The 27,039-nt window shown below is 33.2% G+C and overlaps 2 protein-coding genes across 2 annotated transcripts; both read left to right on the plus strand.

Annotated features, from left to right (window-relative positions):
- The first annotated feature begins 647 nt into the window (after positions 1-647).
- Positions 648-18,743, plus strand: LOC111998892 (abscisic acid 8'-hydroxylase 4). The gene is given in 13 exon segments (XM_024031018.2): positions 648-797; positions 2,370-2,412; positions 8,041-8,077; positions 12,132-12,230; positions 13,479-13,800; positions 14,973-15,122; positions 15,284-15,320; positions 15,323-15,432; positions 15,549-15,638; positions 15,745-15,823; positions 17,185-17,291; positions 17,450-17,568; positions 18,626-18,743. Coding segments are annotated over 13 exon segments (1,461 nt in total).
- Positions 18,744-23,554: 4,811 nt separating this feature from the next.
- On the plus strand, positions 23,555-26,620 carry LOC111998894 (caltractin-like). Its single transcript, XM_065779919.1, has 6 exons — positions 23,555-23,665; positions 24,494-24,614; positions 24,701-24,737; positions 24,822-24,849; positions 25,393-25,626; positions 25,726-26,620. Exons 1-6 carry the CDS (start codon positions 23,663-23,665, stop codon positions 25,753-25,755), a joined length of 453 nt encoding a protein of 150 aa, XP_065635991.1. The 5' UTR covers positions 23,555-23,662; the 3' UTR covers positions 25,756-26,620.
- The last annotated feature ends 419 nt before the right edge of the window (positions 26,621-27,039 follow it).

Below are 27,039 nucleotides of genomic sequence, written 5' to 3' on the forward strand. Positions count from 1 at the left end.
TACAGATCTCCATTTTCATATGGTATTTGATTGCTCTCTTCAAATCTTCGGTCATCTTATCTTTTTTATTTTTTGAAAGATTACTATAGATGAAAAATTCTTAAGTATTCTCAGCATGAAAAAATATTGCTTCAACCTTTCATATATATGATAGATTTCATCATAAATTTAATAAATATACTCTCCAATAAATGTAAGAGAAAAAACACAATTTTTCATATTCCGAGTACACTTAAGAATTACTTATCCAAAAAAAAATTAAAAAAACTCAAAAAATCCTACAAAGTAAAGTAGGTCACGCACGAACACCAAATGACACTGGCAATTCAAGTCACACACGCATCAAATTGTTTAGAAAAAAAAGAGAGGAAGGAATTAAAGAAAAAAAAAATCAAAAGAATAATTGTGTGGTGCATATATGTGCGTGTGGGAGAGTGAGAGTGAGAAAAAGCGTCCCCCATCACAATATGTCTTGTACGTTTCTTCCACCACGCGCATGTCCACTAGCACCTGCAATTCTTCAGGCCCCCAAAATATCAAGAACAAGAACATCGTTTCCTTGTCGATCATCTATGGAGAAACAGCACCTAATTAGAGGGTCCAAACTCATGGAATTCCCATACCTAACAGACCCACACAGGGATACCATGGTGGACCTCATCTCAGCCATGGAGAATCGCCTTGGTTCTCATCATCTTCTTCCTTCTTCAGTCCCTCCTGACGTTGAACACTACCAAAATGAGAGTGGCACTTCTCAAGGCACTCTTCACATTAGATGCGGCATCGACTCCTCTCCTGTATGTACTGTCTCTTCTAGATCTCCACACATAAATTTTCATTCTTGCTTGCTAAAAAGGATGAGATGGTTTTTTTTTTTTTTTTTTTTTAAATAAGTTCTCTTTTTTCTTTTACAGAAAAATTATATGTTTATATGCTTATTGATTTCAAAGCCATAATTAAGATTTTTAAGGCTGAATTTTGTGACAGCTTTTAAGTATGTTTGAAACTTCTGTTGCGTATAAAATTAAAATTAGAGATGTGGAATAAAATCTTAATATAATTCCTATATTCTTACTTTTAAGTTTTAACCTTGTACCTGTCCACCATATTTTTGTCATGCTTTGTTCTCCTCTTTTTTTTTTTTTTTTTTTTTTTTTTTTTTTTAATTTCAACTTAAAGTAAGAATTTATTTTTTAGAGTAGTTCTCCTTTTTCTTGTTTTTGTTGAAAGAAATCAATTTTCATATGTTAGTTGAGGTTGTCAAACTAGAATTGTAAAAACAAGTGTTTTGTAGAGAGTTAACTAAAAATTAGGTTTCAATGAGTTGGAAAACGCTCGCAATGAGCTAAATATGGTGAAAAAGTAAGGAAAAACAAAGAAAAACAAGTTCATTGCAAAGAAATTCTTTCTCGATAGAGTTCAAGGAGAGTAGTTTTTGAATATATTTATCTTAGACTTGATTATAATTATAGTTCTTAATACTACAATGTTTTTCCCTACAAATTCTCAAATGATCCCTCTATAATGGGATTTTTCTTGTTTATATTGCCCTCCTTTACTTCATCTCAGTCATTCACATGTAGATTAGATAGTTAGTCTTAACTCTTGTCCCATCACACATTCTTGAAGTTTTTAGAGGTAGTTGTAAGGCTGAATATCACTGTTCAGGTATCATATCTGTATTAATGCGGTCAGAGAGTTAGTTACAGAGCATTTAATACAATCGTAGCAGCTTTCCTTTAGATATTTCTTACATTCCCCTTGTCTTATTCCTTTCTGATGCTTATTCTTACTATTAGAACTGTCCAGAACGCCACTCTTGATGGCATCTCATCCTTTTTGACCTCTGCTCTGTTAAGTCGAGGAAGCATTTGTCCTCAAACCACCTTTCTAAACCCTCATGATTAAATACCTTCCTTCATTCATTAGCCCAAATCTCTACATTAATGTTTACCTATCCTCGGATTACTAAATGCCCTCGGACAGAGCCCACGGTCCAATATACATTTTTGGGCCTATCATCCCTTCAATAGCCCTTCGAAATTTTCCACTTCAATATTACTACAATTACCCTACTCTTACCATACGTCACCTCTGTCTGTGCAGGTGTCTTTTCAACTGCCCAAAGCACGCTTTTGATGTTTCGGCATTCGGGACGTGCCTTCATTTAATTTCTACGGCTCCATGTCCCTCACGTTGCACGATTCGATGGAGATCCAATGGCCAGGGATTTTATTGAGACTTAGGCGGGAATTCTCCTGCTTGCCTTTCCCTTTGATACATATACTACCTGAAGACCTCATTTGCTTCACTTTTTGCACTCCTAAATTTCAAGAATTAATTTGAGGAGCCCTTCCCCCCTTCTGTAAGTCTTTTTAGTACTTTCATTTATTTTTTTTCTTCTATTTTTTCCTTATTTAGAGCCCTTTCTTCCTTGGCTCCCCTAATTTCTCCTTGCATTCCTTCTCTTAAGGAGGCAATCAAACTCCAACTTGGAAGAACTTCTCCTCGTCATTTCCAATAATGATTTTTTCCAAATCCTCACACTTTGCCCCTTCTATCACCACATCCGTGGACAACACTGGCATCGTTGATTGCTATAAACCCTGTTCAGCAGAGGTCAAGGACTTAACTCCAGTTTGATGTCTAATCGTAGCCACCAAGCATTGCCTAACCATATATTGGCTCCCAACCAGCTCCTCAACCTAGTCCCCAGAAGGATACTTCAACTTTAAGTGCAAGGTGGAAGATATGGCTCCCATGGTGTGAAACCAAGATTTTGCCACAATAGCAGTATAGGGGGAGTAGACATCTACCACGATTAAGTTCACCTCCACGACTTCTGTCCCTGCCTGAATGGATAGTCGGATTTGTCCTTTCGAAAAGACAATCTTCCTATTAAACCCTATTAAAGGGGAATCATAGTAGGGCAGGTCCTCAGTCCTTAGCTTGAGCCCCTTAAATAGGTCAAGTTACATGATTTCTATGCCACTGCCTTGATCTACCAACACCTTTTTCACATCATAGCCACCTATTTTGAGGGTGACCACCAGGGAATTGTCATGTGGCTACAAGATTCCAATTTTATCTTCATCTGAAAAGCTCAATGCCAGCCGGACCTCCATTCTACCCTTCTTTGGATTAGGGGACGATTCCTCTGTAGATGGCCGAGCTATAGACATCATCCTGGATGGCTGAGAACCAGTCCTTCTTGGAGTGGCAAAAATGACACTAATTGTACATAGAGGTGGTCTTGTAGAAGCATCTCTTTGAGCCCCCGACCCAGCCTGACTACCCTTTCCATTGGGTTGATATAAGAATTGCTTTAACTTCCCAATCTTAATCAATTGCTTTAAATGACTCCACAACATCTTGCAATCTTCTGTAGTGTGCCTCCACTCCTGATTGCTATAAACCCTAGCAGCGTTGATTGCTATAAACCCTGTTCAGCAAAGGTCGAGGACTCAACTCCAGTTTGATGTCTAATCGCAGCCACCAAGCACTGCCTAACCAAAGATTGGCTCCCAACCAGCTCCTCAACCTAGTCCCCAGAAGGATACTTCACCTTTTAGTGCAAGGTGGAAGATATGGCTCCCATGGTGTGAAGCCAAGGTTTTGCCACAATAGCAGTATAGGGGGAGTAGACATCTACAACGATTAAGTTCACCTCCACGACTTCTGTCCCTGCCTGAATAGATAGTCAGATTTGTCTTTTCGAAAAGACAATCTTCCCATTAAACCCTATTAGAGGGGAATCATAGTAGGGCAGGTCCTCAGTCCTTAGCTTGAGCCCCTTAAATAGGTCAAGTTACATGATTTCTATGCCACTGCCTTGATCTACCAAAACCTTTTTCACATCATAGCCATCTATCTTGACGGTGACCACCAGGGAATTATCATGTGGCTGCAAGATTCCAATTTTATCTTCATCTAAAAAGCTCAATGCTAGCCGAACCTCCATTCTACCCTTCTTTGGATCAGGGGACGATTCCTCTGTAGATGGCTGAGCTATAGACATCACCCTGGATGGCTGAGAACCAGTCCTTCTTGGAGCGGCAAAAATGACACTAATTCTACCTAGAGGTGGTCTTGTAGAAGCATCTCTTTGAGCCCCCGACCCAGCCTGACTACCCTTTCTGTTGGGTTGATATAAGAATTGCTTTAATTTCCCAATCTTAACCAATTGCTTTAAATTACTCCACAACATCTTGCAATCTTCTGTAGTGTGCCTCCACTCCTGATGGTATTGGCAGTGAAGGCTTTGGTTACGCCTCGTGGGGTCTCTCCCCATCTTATTTGGCTATTTAAAGTACGACTCACTCTTAATTTTTTCTAAGATTTGGTGCACAGGCTCTCGGAATATAGTGCTAACCACCTTAGTAGCAGTAGATCTGGATTGCCCAGCAAAATCTCTCCGAGGTCGGTTATTGCTGTATCTATCTGACTTAACATCCCTTCTATCCTGGGAGACCACCTTAACTTTCCCTTTCCCTTGTTGTTGGTCATCCTCAGCCTGCTTATATTCATCAATACGGTCCATAAGCTGACGCATACTCCTAATAGACTTCCTTATTAAAGATTTTCTCAAATCATGCTCGGCGGGTAAGCCGATCTTGAAACTCTTTATAGCCACATCATCACAGTTCCCATCTATCTCATTAAACATCTCAGTATCTGTCAGAATACATTTTCAAGGTTTCCCCCTCTTGCATAGTCATAGATAGCAGAGAGTCCAAGGGCCGAGGAACCCTACTGCAAGTTACAAAACGAGCCCCAAATGCTCTAGTAAGCCCCTTAAAGGAGCTAATAGAACTTTCTTTCAGATCGTCAAACCATCTCATTACCATAGGTCCTAAATTGGATGAAAACACTTTGCACATCAGGGCTTCATTCTTTGAGTAAATAGTCATTCTTTGGTTGAAGTGGCTAACGTGCTCCATAGGGTCCATTTTGCCATTATACATGGTGAATATTGGCTGAGTAAACCACCGAGGAAGTTTTCCTCATTCAATTCTACGTGTAAATGGTGATTTAGAAATATGGTTAAGGGCCCTGCTCATAGCATCATTGCCTAGACCTTTGCGGGACGGATTCTTACTCCTCCACTTATAATGACGGTCCTTATCATGTGAAAAAGACTCACTGGGAGGAGTCCTGGACTTAGGCCTGTAGCTACCATCTTTATCATCATTAGAAGAAGGGTCAAAATTTGAAGGAATCCTTCTCCGCCGCTTGCAGTGCAACCTTCTCCGCAAGCGGTCAATCTCCAGCTGCATGCTTCTAGTATTCTCTTCATAAGAGAGGTGACTCTCACTTCGAGATTGACTCCAACTAGTATGCGTGGTGTGCACACCAACCTCTCGGTCTCTTTTTCGCTCAAGATTGAGGAACTGATATTGACGTTGGAAACCAACAGACTCCTCCCGGTTTGGCTCTCAAACCTATCATAGTTGGACGTTGAACTCACCAAAGCTCAAGTTCCCCACAGACGATGCCAATTGTAAAGGCAAGTTTTGGATCCTAAGCCCAAAAGGTAAAAGAATTAAGGCCCAAAAAACTCAATACAAAAAATTTGTAGACAATGGGCTAAAAACTAGGTTTCAATGAATTGGACAATGCTCGCAATGGACTAAANGTCATGTTTTTAATAGAGATATTTATGAAACTTTAATTGAACTAACCACAGCAGAGTAAAATGTCAAATTTTAAATCATATATAGGTAAATTGTAATTTGCCCTAACCATAATGTATCATGATTTTTTAAAGATAAATAACGTATCATGATTTATGCCAACAATTATAAAATTCTTTAATTATACTGGTGTTTTGCTCTAAAGATAAATAACGTATCATGATTTATGCCAACAATTATAAAATTCTTTAATTATACTGGTGTTTTGCTCTCTCTCTCTCTCTCTCTCTCTCTCTCTCTCTTCTCTCTCTCTCTCTCTCTCTCTCTCTCTCCTCTCTCTCTCTCTCTCTCTCTCTCCCTCCTTTTAATATAGTGTCTATTATGCATAATCTAGTGTACACATAATACACAGGCTGCATTTTACAAGAGAGCTCCTAAATTTAACAAGTCACAAATTTGAACTTCTGTACTAGTAATTTTCCCAAAGAAAAAAAGAAAAGAAAAAGTGAGATGTCAACTTTGCACGGATTACTTTACGTGTTAAAGTTTGGCAAGATTGACACATTTCGCACATCACTGGTTGTATGTGACAGAAATAAAAAGAATTTTTTTGTGGTAAGTTTGGCAAGATTGACACATGTCACACATCACTTGAATTTGACAGAAATAAAAAGAGTTCATGTACGCAATAAGTGTTATGTCAATTTATTAATAGTCAAATTAACGGGAGAATTGACTAAATGTTCTTTATTTTTAAAATGTGTAGCAGAATATATAATACTTTTTTTCAAAATATCTATCAAAGTGTCTTTTTTTAGAAGTTGATTTTAATAAAGTTGTGTTTCAAATGGAACTACTAATTTCGAGATATATTTAAAAATATATATAGAGCTCTGTTTTGAGAATATCAAAAATCAAGTTTCAAAATAAAGATATATTGTTATATATTTTAAAAATAATGTTAATTAGTCATTTTCCTCTAAATTAAAATAAAAATTTCTGAAAAAGTTATACTATGACTCACAACAACTCAAATATATATATATATATATATATAAAAGGCTTTACTAACAAATGCTTTAGAGTATATATTAATAAACTATTTTAAGAAATATTTTAGGAAGAAATGAAAAAATAACAAATTTTTCTTTACATTTTTTCAACTTTTTATAATTTTTTTTTTAAAAAAATAGACAATTAATATATGCAGCATACATTATAAAAATTTTGAACTTTCTCAAATCAAGAATCCTAGAAGGTGTGGTCCTGTTGTGAGTATAATGATTAATTTCTTGCTTACGCAAGTAGCCCAAATATCTTAATTATGAAATTAGTCAAATATTGGATAACTGGCAGCCATTGATACATTCTTTTTTTTTTTTTTTTTATTAACGCTAATTAAAAATTCTCTTTCTTCTCTAATGTTATGCTTTAGCTGCAAAATTAACTATACTTCTCAAGCATGGCTCAAATATTTGTCTTTTTTATATTAAAAAAAAAAAAAAAAAACTAAAAATGCCCCAAACTATCTATACTATAACTATTATGCTGCCCATTTCTATCATTCTTAGAATTCTTCTGCCAATGAACGAGTGGACAAAAACCCCTGTGCTTTGCTCGCAAAGAGCCAAGACTTACCCATAGTAATAATATTGCTGCCGTAAATACTCGATATGAATGGTATATAATCTATATTGTATGGTCCAGATTGATTTCGTACTAGCAAGTTGGCTTCACTTGGAGCAACCAACCGGTGGTGCCTTGGACATAACCAACATCGCTGGCTACCTCAAGTCATCAACAGACGTGCCCCACTTCCAATTCGAGCTTGTGAAATGCAGCCCCACATTTCTTATCCTCTTCCTCGACTTGATTCCTCGCAAAGACATTGTTTTCAGTCCAGACTACCTCAAAACCTATTATGAAGATACCCAACTCGAAAAATTCAGGCAACGACTAGACCAACTCCCTGAGGTTCAACCCTACTTCTCGTCGTCCCTATATTTTCGTCGCGTGGTATCGCCTACTGGAATCCTGGTTAGCATAAAATGTGAGGATGGTGCTGGACCAGAACGTGTGGAAGAAATTATTCGTGAACATGTTCGTCCCATATCGAATGACATTATGAGAATTTGGATTGATATGTGTGTTGGTGAGGGTGTGGAGGTAGGGGAAACTGAGAGAGCAGTATTGGAAAAGAGGGATAGCTTGATTAAAAGCAAGGCGATAGAGATGGACTTGAGCTCTAGCATGCCCAAGCAATTTGGACAAGAAGTGGCAGATCGAGTCTTGCGAGTTATAAAAAGTGTTTACAACGTATGATGTACTTTTAACACTTGCTGTCTTATAGAATAATCACTCGATTGAATATGTAAGTACTCTATATTTATCTTTGTATAATGCACCAATTATCTCATGAAGTGGACTCCGGGATTAAGAGAGATGTCTCATAAGATCAAAAGATAAATACTTTTTCTTTAAAATCCATGGTAGCCCATTGCCCCCATACAAAAAATCCGATAAGATTATCTTACCAAAGCTTGGGACATGATAAAACCTACATGGCAAAATAACTTTTGATTATTTTTACCTTAAATATTAAGCAATTCCTCCTGAATTAAATTAATTCATGACTATTAGCACATTAAATCAAGAAAAATTTACACCACAAGGGCATACTATTCGGACTGTCTAAAAAATTGGGATCCCAATTCCTACTTATTTGGCAATATCATTTAAATATCCTTTGTCCCTTCTCAAGATGAGAATGTCACCTTATCTCTTATCACTCTTCCATGTGAGTATACAAATTACGCTAAAATGCAAAATTCACATTTAAGTTTATTCAATTAAAGTCTCTTTGTCAACTTCAATTAATTTCTTTTTTAAAAAAAAAAATTGGAAAACAATTTTCAATTATTAATTGGATTTTTTAATTTTTCTTTTAAATTGAAATAAATCAAGAAAAATTTGGACAATTAATTGCAATATTTAACAAAAGTTGATGAAGATGCCTCAAATGAATAAACTTGAAACTTAAAACACCCAAATGATTGCAATATTTAGCCTATGAATTACTACTTCCGCAAGTATCATATCAAATTCAAAACATGATTAATTACTTAGTTATAAATTTTGATTTTATAATTATAAAAATAGCTCGAGAATTTATTCAGTTTTGAAAAGCATGATCATACTATTCAATCAAATTCAAAACCAATCATTGCTGTTAGAAATATATTAGTCTATTAGCATATGCTCAAGCTTAATTATATTTTATGTTCAAGTCAAGTCTTTTATTTGTACTAGAAGTCTATTAGTCTAGGGTTTAGTCTACTATATAATATACATACATCCATGTTATGGTTTATTGTAACACAAGTTTTGCACTCACTTTTATATAATAAAAATGTAACTTTTAAAAGTTTCCTCTATGGATATACACCGTAAAACTGAACCACTTAACATTCGTGTTCTTGTATTTCTATTTTATGTTTCTTTCTTTCGCATCTGTTCAAGCATATTCAACGGAGAATATATATGTATCCAAGCTAATATCTAATAATTGCTGCGCAGGTCAATTTTCGAACTTTCTTGAGGCAAAATTAAAGCTAGGCACTAGGCACTAGGCACTAGGCAACAATGTAAATCATTGAGTAAAATATGGGACCCTAGCTTGGTACCTCTATTCTAAAATACCATCACGATCTCGACACGTATAGCTGATCGGATGGTGACAGACAGCCACCTTTCATCGATACCTTTGTGATGATCGACCGCTCAGTACTCACCGGGAGGACAGCCTCGTATCGTACTCCTTCGGTGTCATTCGCGAATCCTCTAATATATACCACCGACTTGTGGTAGTTGGGTTGGCAGTCGGGACACGACAGTTCATACGATCGAGACCATTTGATCAATTTTTTATTATTATTAATTTTTTTAATAATAGCCATTTCACATTTGATCAAATTTAGTCAAATTTATTTGATCAAATTTAATAATAGCCATTTCATATTTATATCAAATAATATTTTTTATAGTATTTTTTTAATTTTTTATAACAGCCATTTCACATTTGATCAAATTTATCCAACAAAAAACTGGGACCTTGCATTATGCATAGGGTCGGTGTGCTAAACTTTGTGTTTTAGATAACGTTCATTATGTGAACTTGAACAGTACTGTAGGGATAGTGTTTTTTTTTTTTTTTTTTTTGATAGAGAGGATAATGATAAATAGTAGTCGGTGTGCTAAACTTTGTGTTTTAGATAACGTTCATTATGTGAACTTGAACAGTACTGTAGGGATAGTGTTTTTTTTTTTTTTTTTTTTGATAGAGAGGATAATGATAAATAGTGGAGTTAATACTTAATAGTGATTGAAAAAGACAAATTAAAAAAGTACAGCGAATTGAAATGGGACTTTGAATTGATAGTTTTTTTTTTTTTTTAGAAAATTAAAATTAAACTTAAATATTTCAAAAAGGGTATTTTGACTCAATTTGCTTAACACATTAACATTTGATCATAACAGATAGATAAGATTTTAAAGAATTTTGTATTGAACAACCTAAAAACTTCAAAAATCTTAAATCATGCTTTATTTTTTTATTTTTTTTTACCAGTGTACACAATTAAACATATGCATTTTTGGTGAGAAACCCAATTTGTCAAGTTATAAAGGAACACTAACATAAGTTGTGTGCTTCAAATAGTACTCAAGTAGCAGCTCCATCATTAGATTTGGGATCAAGGTAGGTTCTAGGCAGATTCAGTTTCTCTAGAATTAGTATTTGTACAAATATGAAATTTTATTTATGACAATTAAAAGTGACACTATTTTTATACATAACTTCTTGTTTTTGAATCATTGATGTGAGGTTTGAATCACTGCATTATGTGAAGTACATAATATTGAAATAACTAATTCTAAGCATTTTGTCATAATTGTCATTTCTATCTGTATTTGATATAAAATATTTTCATTGGTTTATTTTGTTTAAAAATATGTCAAAAATTTGGTAACTCAATTAACATTTTTTAGTTTTTTCAATAGAAATATCTATAATTCTCTTTTTTGTTATTGTAACTATCGAATTATTAAAAATAAGTGGAGTAAACATACAACCATGTGTAAAAAACAATAATTCCTTAAAAAAAAGTATTACCTCAGCCAGATTAAAATTGGCCAATAAGTTATATCTAATAAATGCTCAGATGCTAGCATTATGTTTGGTTGCAAATATCACCTGGGAGTTGGATATTTTAGTTAATGCTAGCATTATGCTCTTACCAAGCCTCACTTTTGGGTAATGTTTAGTTCGAGAAATCTAATACATTTCATCTAAAATCCATATTTTTGGGAGTTGGATACCTTGGAACCTGTATGTTTGGAAATGTTATTATACTTACATTTGCCTTGATTATGAACGTAAAAAAATCCATGTGAATGTGAGATCCCCATGTTAATTTATTTTCAGGAATCGCATAAGCTTAATTATTTTGTTCCTATATATATATATATCTTTAGATTTATATTTCTCAGCAAAAAAAAAAAAAAGGGTATATTATTCATCACTTTTATGTGACTTTTTATAACTAATCAAATAATAAGAAAAATTCTATGAGTTCTTATAAAGTCAAATCTCCTATAAATGATAGTTTAACATTTCCAAATGACACATACAAAATAAAAATAATTATTTCAATTTTTTTTTTTTTTTTTGGGTTTAACATGACCTTATATATTTATAATATTTAAAACACAAACAATTTTAATTATGGGATAGAAATTAAAGTCAATAACAATCCTTAAAAGTAAATGCATCTTGTCCTTCTTATATTTTTTGGGAAAAAATTAGGGAAATTGATTCTTATACATCACTAATTAGCGAATTTTGTTGTGTTGAACTATGTCACTGCAGGTTAGCTACATGTACATGGATTTTGCTAATGTGTGCCCTTAAGGTATATATTAAGCCATCCATTTTTAGAAACATTTTTTCGAGAATTGAAAAAATTATTGATAGTTTTTTCAATTTCTGAAAAAATATTTCTAAAAATAGATGGCTTAATGTGTGCCTTAAGGGCATACATTAACCGGACCTTATGTACATATATACACTTTAGCTCTGCCTCTGCTCACTGTTAAATGTTAGCCAATATAAGAATTTTCAGTGAACAAACTGAATATAAATCATCATTAACAATTTAACATTGATGGGGAAATGTGAGAAGGTTTTTGATGTTACATTTTTGTTAATAGACTAATCAAGAGAACCGGCCGGGGTCAACATCATAGCTTGTAGTTGTTCTCTAGATCCATATAAGCACGCTCAACTCTCCCAGAGCCGCAGTATCCTTCACATAACTTTCCTTTCCCAGAGATATCAAAAGAGAAAGCAGAAATGTGTGTTATTATTCTCTTTGGTTTCATCTGTGCCCTACGTCTATTTTCTTTGTTAAAAAAACATTGGGGAAAACCACAACAAAGTAGAAACCTGCCTTCTGGTTCAATGGGCTGGCCATATGTAGGAGAAACCCTACAACTATACTCTCAAAATCCAGATGTTTTCTTTGCCACTAGGCAAAGGAGGTACGCTTAACATGTCAACCTTCTTTCTTTATTTCTTTCTTACTTTCTCCTTTTCTTTTTTGTTTTTCGTTTAGTTTCAACATTTTACCTTATCCACTTTGTCACATATTTATCGAATATTAAAGAATTGCATGACTTTTTTTTACACCCCCCTTTTAATTTACGATGAATTACTAATTAACTCAAAACCTCAAACTTTTAAGAAATTTAATCCTTTAATCTAATAGTTATCATATAGGTTCCACAAAAATATGGCATGACTTATTTATGTGTTTGATTAGATTTAGTTTTGGTGGTAAATACTGAGTAATCTATTAAATTTGTTGGTTTTATAGAATGGAAGAATAATTTTATAAGAAAAGAAACTATTTAGATTATGAGAGAGAAGAGAGAAGCCAAAGTGATAAAGATGAGAAAGAGAGATAGAATAACAAGAAGATACGGAAGAGAGAAAACGAGAAAACGGGAAAAAATGATTTTATTAGGACTGTGATTAAATGATTAATGAATTGATTTTATTTGAAAAACTGTGACTAGAAAAAATTTATTAAAGGGTACTAATAAAGTCTTACAAAATGAATTTATCATCTTTAAACCAAACGAATTAATCTTATTATCTGCGGCCATTCTATTATTTATTTCAGTTCACTTGTTTCTTTTCTCTCCTCTTTTCTTTTATTTTTATTATTTTTAATTTTTTAATTTTTTTTTTATGGGATTTCAGTTTACTTTTGATGTCGCTGTTTTGTCCATCTTCGGTGACTTGGATTCTCCAATCAAAGAAAAGTTGAGGGAAAATTACTGCATATTAGACAAAGGTTACAATTCTTTTCCATTAAGCTTACCTGGTACTTCATACAATACATCAGTCTTGGTAAGCATTACTGATAGTGCCTTCTTTTTCTTTTCTTTTGTTGTTTGTCAAAATACAAGGAGCGAGGCCTTTAACTTTAACCTAAGATGTTTTTTTTTTTTTTTTTTTTTTTTTTTTTTTTTTTTTTTTTTTTGGGCGGGGTTGTGTTTAATATTTTGAAGGCAAGGAAAAGGATAGGCCAAATTCTCTTTGAGATAATCAGAGTGAGGAAAGAAAAGAACTCGGTGCAAAACGATTTCTTGGGTAGTCTATTGAATTTCAAAGACGAAAAAGGAGAAATATTAAGAGATGATCAAATTCTTGACAACACCATTGGTGTATTATTTGCTGCACAAGANATTTTGAATATGATGATGATGATGATGGTCGTGTAGGTTTGGAGAAATATTCAAAACACATATCCTTGGCTACCCCTGTGTAATGCTGGCTAGCCCTGAGGCCATTAGGTCTGTGTTGGTAACAAAGGCAGACTTGTTCAAGCCCACGTACCCACGGAGTAAGGAACAATTGATCGGCCCCTCAGCAATTTTTTTCCACCAAGGTGCATACCACACTCAAATGAGAAAATTAGTTCAAGGCTCATTATCCTTGAAAATAATCAGAAACCTAGTTCCTGAAATTGAAGCCATTGCTATCTCTACCTTGGAGTCATGGTGTGGTGGGAAGATTGTTAACACTTTTTATGAGTTAAAAAAGGTTAGTCTTATCTCTCATAGAGTAATCTCTAATTATAAATTTTCATTTCATTAATCCAATGAATGATTGTTCTTAATTTTTAAATTTTTAAGGATTGTACTAAACGGGAAATTGAGGATAAAAACTTGTCGAGCAAAGTCATTGTCATGTAATAAGTAGACAAATAATTAAAATGGTTAAGTAATTAAATAAATTATAAATAACAATTTGGCTACTTGTAGCGCATGACTTAAGCTAGCTAATCTCCAAATAATTAAAATTTCATGATTTTAGAAATAGAGTGACATATATTCCTTCATTTCACAGTAAATTTCATTAAATAAATTAATAATAGGATTCACTATAAATATGAGAGGACAAACTACTACGTTATCAAAATCTAATAATTTTTCTAGTGATTGACAATTGAAAAATGGTAAATGTTATTTTAGCTATGAGTGGGCCAATTGAGAAACCGAAATGATTGCTAAAGTGCCTAAGTGGGCCAAATTTTTGAGATAAGACTACGGCATGGTTTGAAAGTGTCTAAGTGGGGTCTAACATGTGAAAATGATTTAAATGAAAGATAAGATAGAGACAGTTTGAACCTATAACGTCTTGTTTTAATATTACGATGAATTACTAATTAACTCAAAACCTCAAACTTTTAAGAAATTTAATCCTTTAATCTAATAGTTATCATATAGGTTCCACAAAAATATGGCATGACTTATTTATGTGTTTGATTAGATTTAGTTTTGGTGGTAAATACTGAGTAATCTATTAAATTTGTTGGTTTTATAGAATGGAAGAATTTAATTATAAGAAAAGAAACTATTTAGATTATGAGAGAGAAGAGAGAAGCCAAAGTGATAAAGATGAGAAAGAGAGATAGAATAACAAGAAGATACGGAAGAGAGAAAACGAGAAAACGGGAAAAAATGATTTTATTAGGACTGTGATTAAATGATTAATGAATTGATTTTATTTGAAAAACTGTGACTAGAAAAAATTTATTAAAGGGTACTAATAAAGTCTTACAAAATGAATTTATCATCTTTAAACCAAACGAATTAATCTTATTATCTGCGGCCATTCTATTATTTATTTCAGTTCACTTGTTTCTTTTCTCTCCTCTTTTCTTTTATTTTTATTATTTTTAATTTTTTAATTTTTTTTTTATGGGATTTCAGTTTACTTTTGATGTCGCTGTTTTGTCCATCTTCGGTGACTTGGATTCTCCAATCAAAGAAAAGTTGAGGGAAAATTACTGCATATTAGACAAAGGTTACAATTCTTTTCCATTAAGCTTACCTGGTACTTCATACAATACATCAGTCTTGGTAAGCATTACTGATAGTGCCTTCTTTTTCTTTTCTTTTGTTGTTTGTCAAAATACAAGGAGCGAGGCCTTTAACTTTAACCTAAGATGTTTTTTTTTTTTTTTTTTTTTTTTTTTTTTTTTTTTTTTTTTTTGGGCGGGGTTGTGTTTAATATTTTGAAGGCAAGGAAAAGGATAGGCCAAATTCTCTTTGAGATAATCAGAGTGAGGACATTGGTGTATTATTTGCTGCACAAGATACTACTGCTAGCATTCTAACATGGATTCTCAAATACATTCATGATGACCCAAAACTCCTAGAAGCTATTAAGGTCAGAACTTTGTATTGCCTCATTCACTTCATTTCCTCCCCAAATTAATTTACAAATCGCTATTGACTGTTCTAAACTATATATGTATGATGCCTAATAAAAATTTGCTGTTACAGAAAGAACAAAAGCCATTTTTTGAAGCAAACAATGGAGGAAACCTGCCCTTGACATGGGCTCAGACCAGAAATATGCTTCTTACCAATAGGGTTTGCACAATGCACATAAGCATAAATTTCATTGTATATATCACACAAATTATTTAGGAAATTCATACTATAAGAACTAAGTGGTAGTGTCAAATATTAACTTCAGGTTATAATGGAGAGCTTGAGGATGGCAAGCATCATATCTTTCACCTTTAGGGAGGCTGTTACTGATGTCGAATATAATGGTAAGTCATAAACGCAATGGAAAAAGTTTAGTTCAATCAGTTGGTTACAGTTTTTATTCAACCTTCTGTTTAATAAAGCGTTAAAAAGAAATAAAATTTGCCAAATTATATGAAATTTTGCTTTCAATATTAGCAACGTCACATCTAGCTTAACCCAACTAGCCAAGGTAAACCATGCACGTAAAACATATATCATGGCTTCAATGTTAGAGGACAGTCCAAGAACTTCGGTGCGTAGGACCACACCGATTGGTTTCCTTTTCTTTTTTATTTTTTCATCAACAAGCTAGATAGGTTTGTCATGCACAGTAACTTCCATAGCCCAATTATGGCTATATTTATTAACGACAAGCAGGCTTGCATATCCCAAGGCCGGGATTAGGATCCGGTGCAATACGGGTGCAATTTACCAACTTTGTCTCACTAAGTTTTTTCACTTTTTACTTTTTACTTCTCATAAAATTTTTCTTAATTTTTTTTAATCAATAGTTGAAATTAAAAGTTATTTTTACAACTATAAATCTCAACAATTTATAAGGTATTATACTTCATCTCAATCCTATTGTAAAAGCCACATCCTTGCATCCAAAACAATGTGTAATGTAAAAGTTCCATTTTTTATTATTTAAATATTTGATCTCTACGGCACTACTATTATTTTTACAGATTTTCTGGGTAAATTATATATATATATATGTATGTATGTATGTATGTATTTGATAGGTGGTAAATTATATTTTGAATCCTACAGATTAGCTATAATTTCAAATTAAGCAAATGATTTTTAAAATTTTAAATTAAATCATACATTTTCAATATCATTTCAATTCAAACCATATATCACCGATTTTAGGTGTGGTCCTTAAATAAAACATGCCTAAACAAAATGACACTGTATGGTTGTTTTAACACATGTCTATAATATATGGATATTATTTCACTCTAAGTGATACAACGCCTTTTTATTCAAGTTTTTTCCATTGACATTAGTCGTTTTTGGTTTTTGTTTGAATTGAATTATTTTCCAAAGGGTAGGATTTAATTCAAAAATTTTGAAAATGTGATATATAATTTGAAATAGTCCTTAAATTAGGAGGTTTGAAATGTAATTTATCCAATTTGTTCTTAGATAAAATTTAGAAATATTCATTTTCATCCTTTTTATTCTATTAAATTTGTCAAATCCAAAAACGAATTTTGAAATCAACAAAGATCAGATTATAGGTGAATGGTTTATGAAAAAATGTTGTGAAAATAAATTTATTAAAAATGTTTTAAATAGACTTGACGATATTTTTATTTGAAATGTTTGTGACTTACTCGTAAAAATAGACTCACCTAGTGTTGAGGATACTCTTCAGGATACCTAATTCCAAAGGGATGGAAGGTACTGCCTCTGTTTCGCAATATCCATCACAATCCAAATTTCTTTACCGAGCCGCAAACATTTAATACTTCAAGGTTTGAGGTATGAGACGGTTTATATTTATATCCTAAGTAAAGATTATTGATCTGTATAATTAGGTTTTTGAATGTGTATATAGCTATATTATAGTTCCAGTTACTATTTTTCAATTGTTGATTTTAAGTCTTTGCGTGTCTTTGTTTTGTTTTTTTGGCATGAAGGTTGGACCAAAACACAATTCATTCATGCCATTTGGGATTGGAGTTCATGCATGTCCTGGAAATGAAGTCGCCAAGCTAGAAATGCTCATTTTGATCCACCACTTGGTCAACAAGTTCAGGTATATAAGGAATGAAATAAGAAATTCAGCCAAAAAAAAAAAAAAAGAGAAATGAAATAAGATATAGGTTGGGTTTGGATCCACGTTTTTGTGTGTTCAAGTTTTGCGTTTTTCACTTTTTTTTTTTTAAGTTGCCCTTTTTGACTTTTCAGTAACTTTTCAGCCACATTAATAGGTCCTATGCACTATTTATAGGACTTACAAACTTCATTTTTCAGTAATTTTTTTATTAAAAATGAGTTTTACGACACTATTCACATATTTAAAAATTATTTTGTTACAGTATTTTCAGTTTTTAATTTTTAATTTTAGCAAAATAAGTTCTATCCAAACGGACCTATAGACATCAAATCATAATAGCATAATTAGAAATTAAAGTAAAAAACTTATTATTAGTGACAAGATTTGTGAACATGAATCTTCTCAAAAAAAAAAAAAAAAAAAAAGATTTGTGAACATGAATGATTAATTGTTATCCTTAATAGTCTTTGGCCTCCTCAATACATGGCAAACAAAAATTTAATTATTTCTTTCTGCCACATCCCACACGTGTCATTCATTATTCTGCCAGTGGGGGAAATCAATAATATTTCCAGAAATTTCAAGAGTAATACACTACGTAAATTTCCCGAAATTTTCACTCTCTCATTAATCTTCACACCTAAAATGCTAAATCTCACTACAATTTCATAAAAATAAAAATTAAAAAAAAAATCCCACTACGATACACTTGTAAGTTGTAAGTAAAAGTAAAATATTTAATGGAGATTTTTGGTGTACGTAGAGCATTTTGGATATTTCAATATCAAAACAATGATCCGCACGTGATGACTCTTGTATTCTCTTACACTACAATTGTATTATTTATATATATTTGGTCCGTTTAATTAGACGTTTTGAGAACTTAAAAGAGTGTTTTTAAAATCCAAAACTTCATTTCACAATAACAACTCTTTATAACTTTTTTATAAATACTCATTTTAAACCAAAACACCATCATTTTACACCAATTTATCCAAACGCACCTTGTCTCTAATTTTGATGGTCTTACTTGCAGGTGGGAAGTAGTGGTGTCTAGCAGTGGAGTACAATATGCCCCATTTCCAGTACCTGAGCAAGGACTTCCCGCAAAGTTTTGGAAAGAATCTTCGGCCAATATGCGTAGCCAAGACTAAACATAATAAACTATTTCCCACTTGTACACCATGACCCCTCTAATTCAATTGATCATATTCATATATATACATACATATATATATATATATATATATCTAGGGGTCCAACAATGCTACTATCTCTTTTACTACAGCTCATCGATCTAGTTTCTAACTATCTTCCAACAAACAGTGATTGATAATTGATTTCCTTTTTTGCAAGTAACAAGCAATGAGTTTGTGTCTTTATAACGACGGACAAAATTGGGAAATGCCCCGTTTGAGCAAAAAAAGCAACATTATGCTCTCTTTTTCAAACTAAATAGGGAAATGCCCCTCTTTTGAAAATCAAGTTTCTCAAAATCGATTTAGGTCCTATAGCGGCGTTTTTTAGGAGCTTATAGTGACGTTTTTAGGACCTATAGTGGCGTTTTTTAACTCGATTTATATGAAATCGAGTTATAGGTAAAAAAAAATAATAAAAAAATTGCCTATAACTCGATTTTATTAAAGTCGAGTTACAAAACGTCACTATATGTCCTGAAAATGTCACTATAGGTCCTTAAAAACGCCGCTATAGGGCTCCAAAATTTTTTTTTTTTTTTTATAACTCGATTTTGAGAAAATCGAGTTACAAAAGAGGGACATTTCTCTATTTAGTTTGAAAAAAAGAGCATAATGCTGCTTTTTTTGCTCAAACGGGGCATTTTCCAATTTTGTCCTTATAACGACTCATTGTACATATGATGGTTAAGTAATAAGTATGCCTAGCTAGTAGATAGTTTTTAAATAGGTATTCATTTTGTACACTTTAATATTTTCTTTATTGGAAAATGTTAAAGGTTTAAGTCCATGCCCTCTCTTTCTCAAAAAAAAAAAAAAAAAAAGTTCATGCCCTCTCAAATCGAAAGGTTATTTAAACGGAATATTTCATTTTAAAAAAAGATTTATATTAAATTATTGACCAAATGATAATCACATCCTCAAGATTTGTGGTTGAATGACAAACTCCTCTTATGTATGCAGTATGTATAAATTTATATGAATATTTTAAAATATAGAATATTTCATTAGTGTTTTGTGTCATTTTATAAACCTCAAGTAAGGTTGGTGTAATTTACCTTTATATTAGACATCAATATTTTCGTAATTTTATTATAACCTTGAAATTTTGTAATCTATTAATTAGATTTTCTATAGTTTGAATGATTAGATTTCATTATTATATACCATATGAATGTATATTAGAATTTAAATAAAATAATAAAACCAGTTTTATAATAAATACTTTTGTTATTTTTCTTTCTTTGGTAAGTGAATGAAGGTGTATATAAAACATGATCACCTTCATTCCCCTGTTATTTTGCTTGAAACATAGCTAAAATTTAAAAACAAAATATTAAATATTAAATATCAATTAAATTATTATTTGAGTTTTAATAATATCTTATAAAATAAATTAAGATAACTTAAGTATATATGCTACTAATTGTAATGTTATTAAAATAAAGATAACATATATTGCCATTCTTTTAATCCAAAATCTTGTATTCAAATTCATAATATACTCAATCTATATAAATTCATATTGTATATATTCCATCTCGTTTTTGGTAATGTTATTTACCTAATAATAATAATATAACACTATCATACCAAATTTTAAATGAACCACACAAAAAATTTCATAATTTTCAATCATATTATTTGTGAAACTCTTAGGTCGAGTTGGCAGAATATATCCTCCTCTCACATGACGACATGGTCAAAGTCTGCCAATTGGACATAATCATTTATTAGAAAAGTTATATAAAAAAAGAAAAAGAAAATAAGTTTGCATTTGACATTGGCTTAAAAAACCAGCTTTTTTTATTATTTAACTTATATTTACTACTATTCGTGAGTCTCATTACACTTTTTGATACTATTCATGAGTCTCAGTGTACTATTTCAACTACTTTTTAGCTTTATTTACTATACTTTCAGCTTTATCTAATACCATATTTCAAATTATGTCCCAAATTTTTAATTTTGTTAATTAAAGTCTCAAATTCATGTTGTTCTTAGCAATATTAAAGTTGAGAAAAACGGGAAAATATCAATTAAATTCTGCATTTGACCTTGCCTGTTAACAAATCAATTTGGTAACCATTTGAACAAAAAGGATTTAGAGAGAAAAAAAAATCATTTATAGTGGGAAAGTAATTGCAAAAACAAAAAACAAAAAAGAAGAAGTTAATTACCTAAGTGAAAACATCAAGTTTTACCACTAGTTTAATCTTTTGGTTTTCTCTATTGCATTATTGCCTAGAATAACGAAAATAAGTAACAACAATGAGCATATACTTCAAATAGAAATTGTTTCATTAGTTTAAGACTTTAGTTAACAAAAGTAAAAGTCTAAGACCTAATCTGATATATAGTATAAACATATAACTTAATTTTCCCTAAATTTTCTATTAATTAAATTGATTCACTAAAATTTTTTAGGTGATAAAACTCACAAGTGATTTATTTATTATGTCAACAACTATTACCATTTTTTTTTTTTTGAGAAACAACTATTACCAAATTGTGTTGAACATTTGACTTAAAGGCAGGGTACAATTGTGGAGGCCTAGAGGGATTTCAGCCTAGCAGGCCCAAGACTGGGTCCCAAGGAATTTAGGGGCAGTACCTATACACAATTCTTGGTTCCCCATGGGACAGCCCTCACGGGGAACTCCAAGGTTATCACCATGGTCCATGGTATACAGTGGCTAGACATTGTTTGATCATCTGTCTACATTACTTTCTCTTTGACAGACATTTATTCTGAGATAACATTACCATGCACCCAAAGGCATCTTCTTCTTTATCGATCAATATTTCCCTCACAAGTTTATCATGTCTAATGTGACTGACTCACCCTCATATATCAACAAACCAAATTAAGGAAACAATCTCCTAACAAGTCCAAAAGCTTGATTTTGGAGGATTACAAAAGAAAAGTGAAAAAGAACTGTTGAAAGGCTTCTATTATTATTCGTTAATCTTTTTTTTTTTTTTTTTTGAGAATGACATCTCATTTATAGAAAAAAGAGATGCAAGAATACAAAAATGAATTATCCAAAGGACCATACATGTCCTTTACAATTTATGCTTAAATACATAATAATAATAATAATAATAATAATAATAAAAAAGACTATCTATTCTAGTATATTTTTACTTTTGAGTCCTATATATAATGTATTCGAATTTGGTAAGAATAAAGTGTAAAACTCATATTTTACACAATCAAATAAGAGATTGTCATATCAATTTTTTACTTAAAATTTAATACATTTTATCATACCTAATAACATCTCAATAAACTCCCAGTTAGATAAATTTTTAAATAACTATTAGAATTGATTAAGTATGGTTATGTTTATTATTTTGCAAGGTGTCGAAAACTTAGGTTTTAGACCCTTATTTAATTTAATCTCATATACCATTTGTTTTGACATAAAATATTTTTAAGGAAATATTTTTATATTTTAGGATGTTTATTTTGCATTAAATAATTGGTCAATATATAAAAATAATTTAAGTGAAAGAAAAACTGTAAAATGTTTTACAATTTAACAATGGCTAAATCATTTTACACTTTCTTCTCCCTCTCACTCTCCGACACTTTCAGTTTCTCCCCCCCACCACGTTCGAGTTCTTCTCCCCTTTCTATGTCTCAGCTCTCTCACTCACAAGGTCACAGCCCTCTCATTTCCGCCCATCTCGCACAACCAATCTCACACCGATGACCACCCGCTGACCGACGCCAACCACCATCATTGGTGCTACCAAACTCATTACACCTCTTCCTTGCACAAACCCATCTTTTCTTCTCTCTTGCATCGCCTTGCGTCTGATTGACAAGCTACGACGATCTTGGGTTTTTGGTTGCTACTCGATCTCGCATCCACTGGGTTAGATTTTCAAATTATATTATTTGTTTCTTGTTTTTTTGTTGTTGTTGTTTGGGTTCTATCTAGGTTTTTTTTTTTTGGTGGCTCTATGATCTAAATTTTTGGTTGTTGGTGGTTGTTTTTTGGGTGGCTGGTGCTGTTTTAGTGGCTATTTTTTCTTCCGATGTGGAGTTTTGGGTCGTGGTGGTGGTGGTGGTCCACCTGTGCTTTTGGAGAAAATACACCCTGTTTCAGTGAATGTTTCTCCCTCTCACAACTGACAAGTCTCACCAACTCGTGAGAGTGAGGAAACAATACCGTATACTTCCTCTCGCTTTTGATGGGCTTTGAGGAGAGAGAACAATGAATAAATTTCATTTTACAGTGAACATCCTTTCTCTATTTAAATCTCCGACCGAACCTAGAGTTTAGGACAAGCCAGTACACCAACCCGGCTAGGCCTGAGTCCAGAACTTACCAAACCCAGTTACTCAAAAAACAAAAAAGACTTACTAAACCCAGGCCCAGCCCATGACCCAAGTCCGCAAACACTTCGAGCCCACACGTTCAAATCATCACTTTTTTTTTTTAATTATTATAAAAAGTTGGTACACATTTATATTTGATCCCAAGTATACTTGGGCCCGTTTGGATACAGCTGAAAACTGAAAACTGAAAAATACTGTAGTAAAATAATTTTTAAATGTGTGAATAGTATCGTGGGACCCATTTTTAATGAAAAAGTTGTTAAAAAGTGAAAATTGTAGATCTGTGAACAGTGTTGCTACAGTAACACTATCTCTGAAAAGCTGGGGACGCGTGAAAAAAAAAAAAAAAAAAAAAAAAAAAGGCTGAAAACGTGCAACGCCAACGCCAACGCACACCCCAAACGGTCTCAAAATCTTCAAAACGAAAAAGAACGTATTGACATTTGACATATTTTTGGATTTCCCAGGTTTCTTCGAGGACTATCCTTGACAACCTTAACGCATTGCGAACTCACTGACCCAAACTATGGTAAGTTGTCCTTACGAAACTCCTAGTTTAATTTACCAATTTAATGATTTTGTCTTTGCTAATGTCAAATTTCGATATTAAAAGTTTTGATCTTTCCGAACTTTATTCCTTACTCGCTGTGAATCTTAATGATTCTAAGATTTCTTGAGCTAGATTTTGGTTTTTGATCCTTGGTAATTACTTGATAGATTAATATATTTGAAGTGATATTTTATAGGGTCATATGTGTAGGAATGGTCATATGGTTAAAAGTAGTGTAATTATCAATTGGGATTAGTTAGCAAAAAATTATCAATTGGGTTTTTTTTTCTTCTTACAGTTAAAGACAAGGGAAACAAGGATTAATCAGAAGAAAGAAGGCAGTGTTAGTTTAATTTCATAGGAAATCCTTAAGGTCATGATATATTAAGAAATTTGCTGTTTTTTGAATATGTTTAGGATATTTTTAGGGACATTGAGTTGCTAATTGATTGGTATATTCTCGGTTTCATTTTCTTTGCTGATATAAGAAAAATAAAAAAATGTAAGGTACTTTTTGAGGGGGGATTCTGAGAGTCTGTTCTAATGGCTCGTGATTGTGTTCTTTGTGGTTTTCAGTTTATTGCATTTGTATTAGTTAGTTGTGGAGGATCACATGAATACAGGAGATGAATGTTGAGAATTTTTTTTGAAAACATGGTGTCACTTTGGATCATGTGTGATATACATGCATTACACCTGCTATTAAAATGTAAATAAAGCCATATACCTTGTTCTTGATATTTTATAGATTCCTATACTTGGTTAATGATACTTTTTTTTTTCCCAAATAGTCTATCTCCTCATCAGTCAACTCACTATAGAGGGGCACCTAGGAAAGATAAACCCAGAGGACGCCATCATGGGTTAACTCAGCAGAAAAGGCAAGAGATCAAGGAAGCATTTGAGTTATTTGACACTGATGGCTCAGGTATTGAAATTATCTGTTGTCATGTTTGTAATTTTTTATTTTATTTTTAAATTTGAATAATTATTTTGTTTGACCTCTTTGTTTAGGCACTATTGATGCCAAGGAGCTGAATGTCGCCATGAGGTAAGAAGTTCATGTCAAATTTACTAAGAATTTTCAAGTTGATTCCTCATGAAACATTACGACAGAGATGTTTTCTTTTGACAGGGCTCTTGGTTTTGAAATGACAGAAGAGGTAGTTTCTTTGCACCAGTTTATTCCCTTGTTATTTTTATTTTTTATTTTTTTCCTGTGTGGTCAAGTGCATGTGTCTGTGTACAAGTGTGTCTGCATGTGTTTTTGAAGGGTGTGGTTTGTTTATATCTGAAGGACAGTTCTAGAAGAAAAGAAAACGGGCGTTGGTGATTAGAAATGGAGACAGAAACTCTCTCTCTTTGTGGCAGTAGTGCTTGTATGTTGTGTTATTTGCTCTTTTTTGATAAATTTTGGTTGCAGCAGTAAGTCTACTTGATTGAGACGTGGGCATATGCTGGACTTCCTTCTTTAGGGTGATTCTTAGTAGCTAATGTGATGTATCTAGTTCTCCTTAGGTTGTCCTAGGAGAATCTCTGCATGTTGCTTGAGGGGTTCTTGACTTATATTGAGTACTATATAGTTTTCTCTCACATTTGGTCTTAGGCCCATAAAATTATAGCCATATGGTGCATCTTTCTATCAAATGTTGATTTTTTTAGTTTTGACTACATGGCTAACATAATTCTGTATTGTGTTATTTTAGCAAATCAATCAAATGATTGCAGACGTGGACAAGGATGGCAGTGGAGCAATTGATTTTGATGAATTTGTGCACATGGTGACAGCCAAAATTAGAGAAAGGGACACTAAGCAGCGGAAAACTGCTAAGGACCCCAAGGACATGGAGCAGCCCCTTCCCTTGCCTAAGGACATGGATGCCTTGAGACGCGTGAGGCAGCCAGACCTCTTCCTGTCCCTAAAAAGGGACCTTGCCATGGTAAGCCCATAACCACATCTTTTAACTAAGTATTAATATGTCTTATCTTCTTCTTTTCTTTTCTTTTTTTCATGGGGTTATTCTATCATCTTCGTGCAGATCACCCAGGAGGTCTTTGTGGCTGAGTAATGGGTCAAGGAGGCCCGAAATGACACTAGGAATGAGGCCCACCTCCGTGTCAAGGCTGAAAAGTCCTTGAAGGCCGCGAAGCAAGAGTGCAAGGAGTTGTTCTCCAAACTGATTACCGAGAAGAGGAAGAGAAAGAGTGCTAAGGCTGAACTGAAGAACGCCCAGACCCAAGCTGAAGACCAATGCAAGCTGCTCTATCAGACTAAGGTAGAGTTGGCCACTCAAAGGCAGCTAGTCCTGGAGCTAAAGTCAGAATTACAAAAGGCCAAGGAAGCAGCCTAGGCAGAAAAGAAAGCAGCAGAGTCAGCAAAGCAAGCGTCTTACCTCCTTTGCATAGAGGAAACTGAGATTAGGCTAGTTAAGGAGCTGGCTGAGGTTTGCAGGGATTACTGCAAGGTGTCATGGGAGGAAGCCCTTAACCTTGCAGGAGTCCCTGCAGACTCGGAGTGGGCAGCCTGGGAGTGTATTTTACCATCAAGATATCTGTAAAGCCCCAGCTGCTATCCCATCTCCCTCTATCCTTGCTCTAGAGTCTTCAGAGTAGCTTTTGACCGCTCAGGCTATTCTCTCCCTTCCTGAGGCTTCGAAAGGATCCAACCAAGCTCGTGATCAAGGCCAAGGGTTGAGGTGGCCAAAGATAAGGGCAAGAGTAAGGAGATCAAGTCCTCCTCGGAGGCCGAGGACGCTGCCAAGGCCATGGAAGTTGCAAATAAGGCAAAGGGAACTGAGGCCAAGACCAAAGAGATTGATCCTAAGGCCAAAGATACCTCTGCCTCCCAGCTAAGCCAAAAAGAAGACTTTCCTCCTCCAAAGGCCCAAACTTAGTAATTAGGATTTTCTTTTGTAGTTTTCTTTTTATATTTTCTTTTTTGTAGTGGCATTCTGCCTTTGAATACAATGTATTTCCTTTTTCTTTTCTTTTTTTACTCAATGAAAAGACTTTTCTTTTTACTTTATGTGCTTTTCCTTTACATGTCTTGAAGTTTGACAATATTGCACACAGCATCAAACTACTGCTACTCTTTCTTTAATAAAAGTTAACATGAACATATTACTGATAATTTAAATAAATTGAACAAATACTAGCAATAAAGAGCATTATCACTTACTTCTATTAGGGGCAGACAACTTTCACTCTGTTCAACACTTAGATAAATATCCAAAAGCATTAAATTATCTAAGGCTAGTGATTCGAGGAGCTGAGTGTAACCTGGGATACGCTTTGACACTTAGGCTCAGCTTGGGAGTTCATAAGGGAAGGGAAGGGAATGGAATGAAATTGAA

Source organism: Quercus suber, unplaced genomic scaffold, assembly GCF_002906115.3.
Source record: "Quercus suber isolate HL8 unplaced genomic scaffold, Cork oak 2.0 scaffold_220, whole genome shotgun sequence".
NCBI lineage: Eukaryota > Viridiplantae > Streptophyta > Magnoliopsida > Fagales > Fagaceae > Quercus > Quercus suber.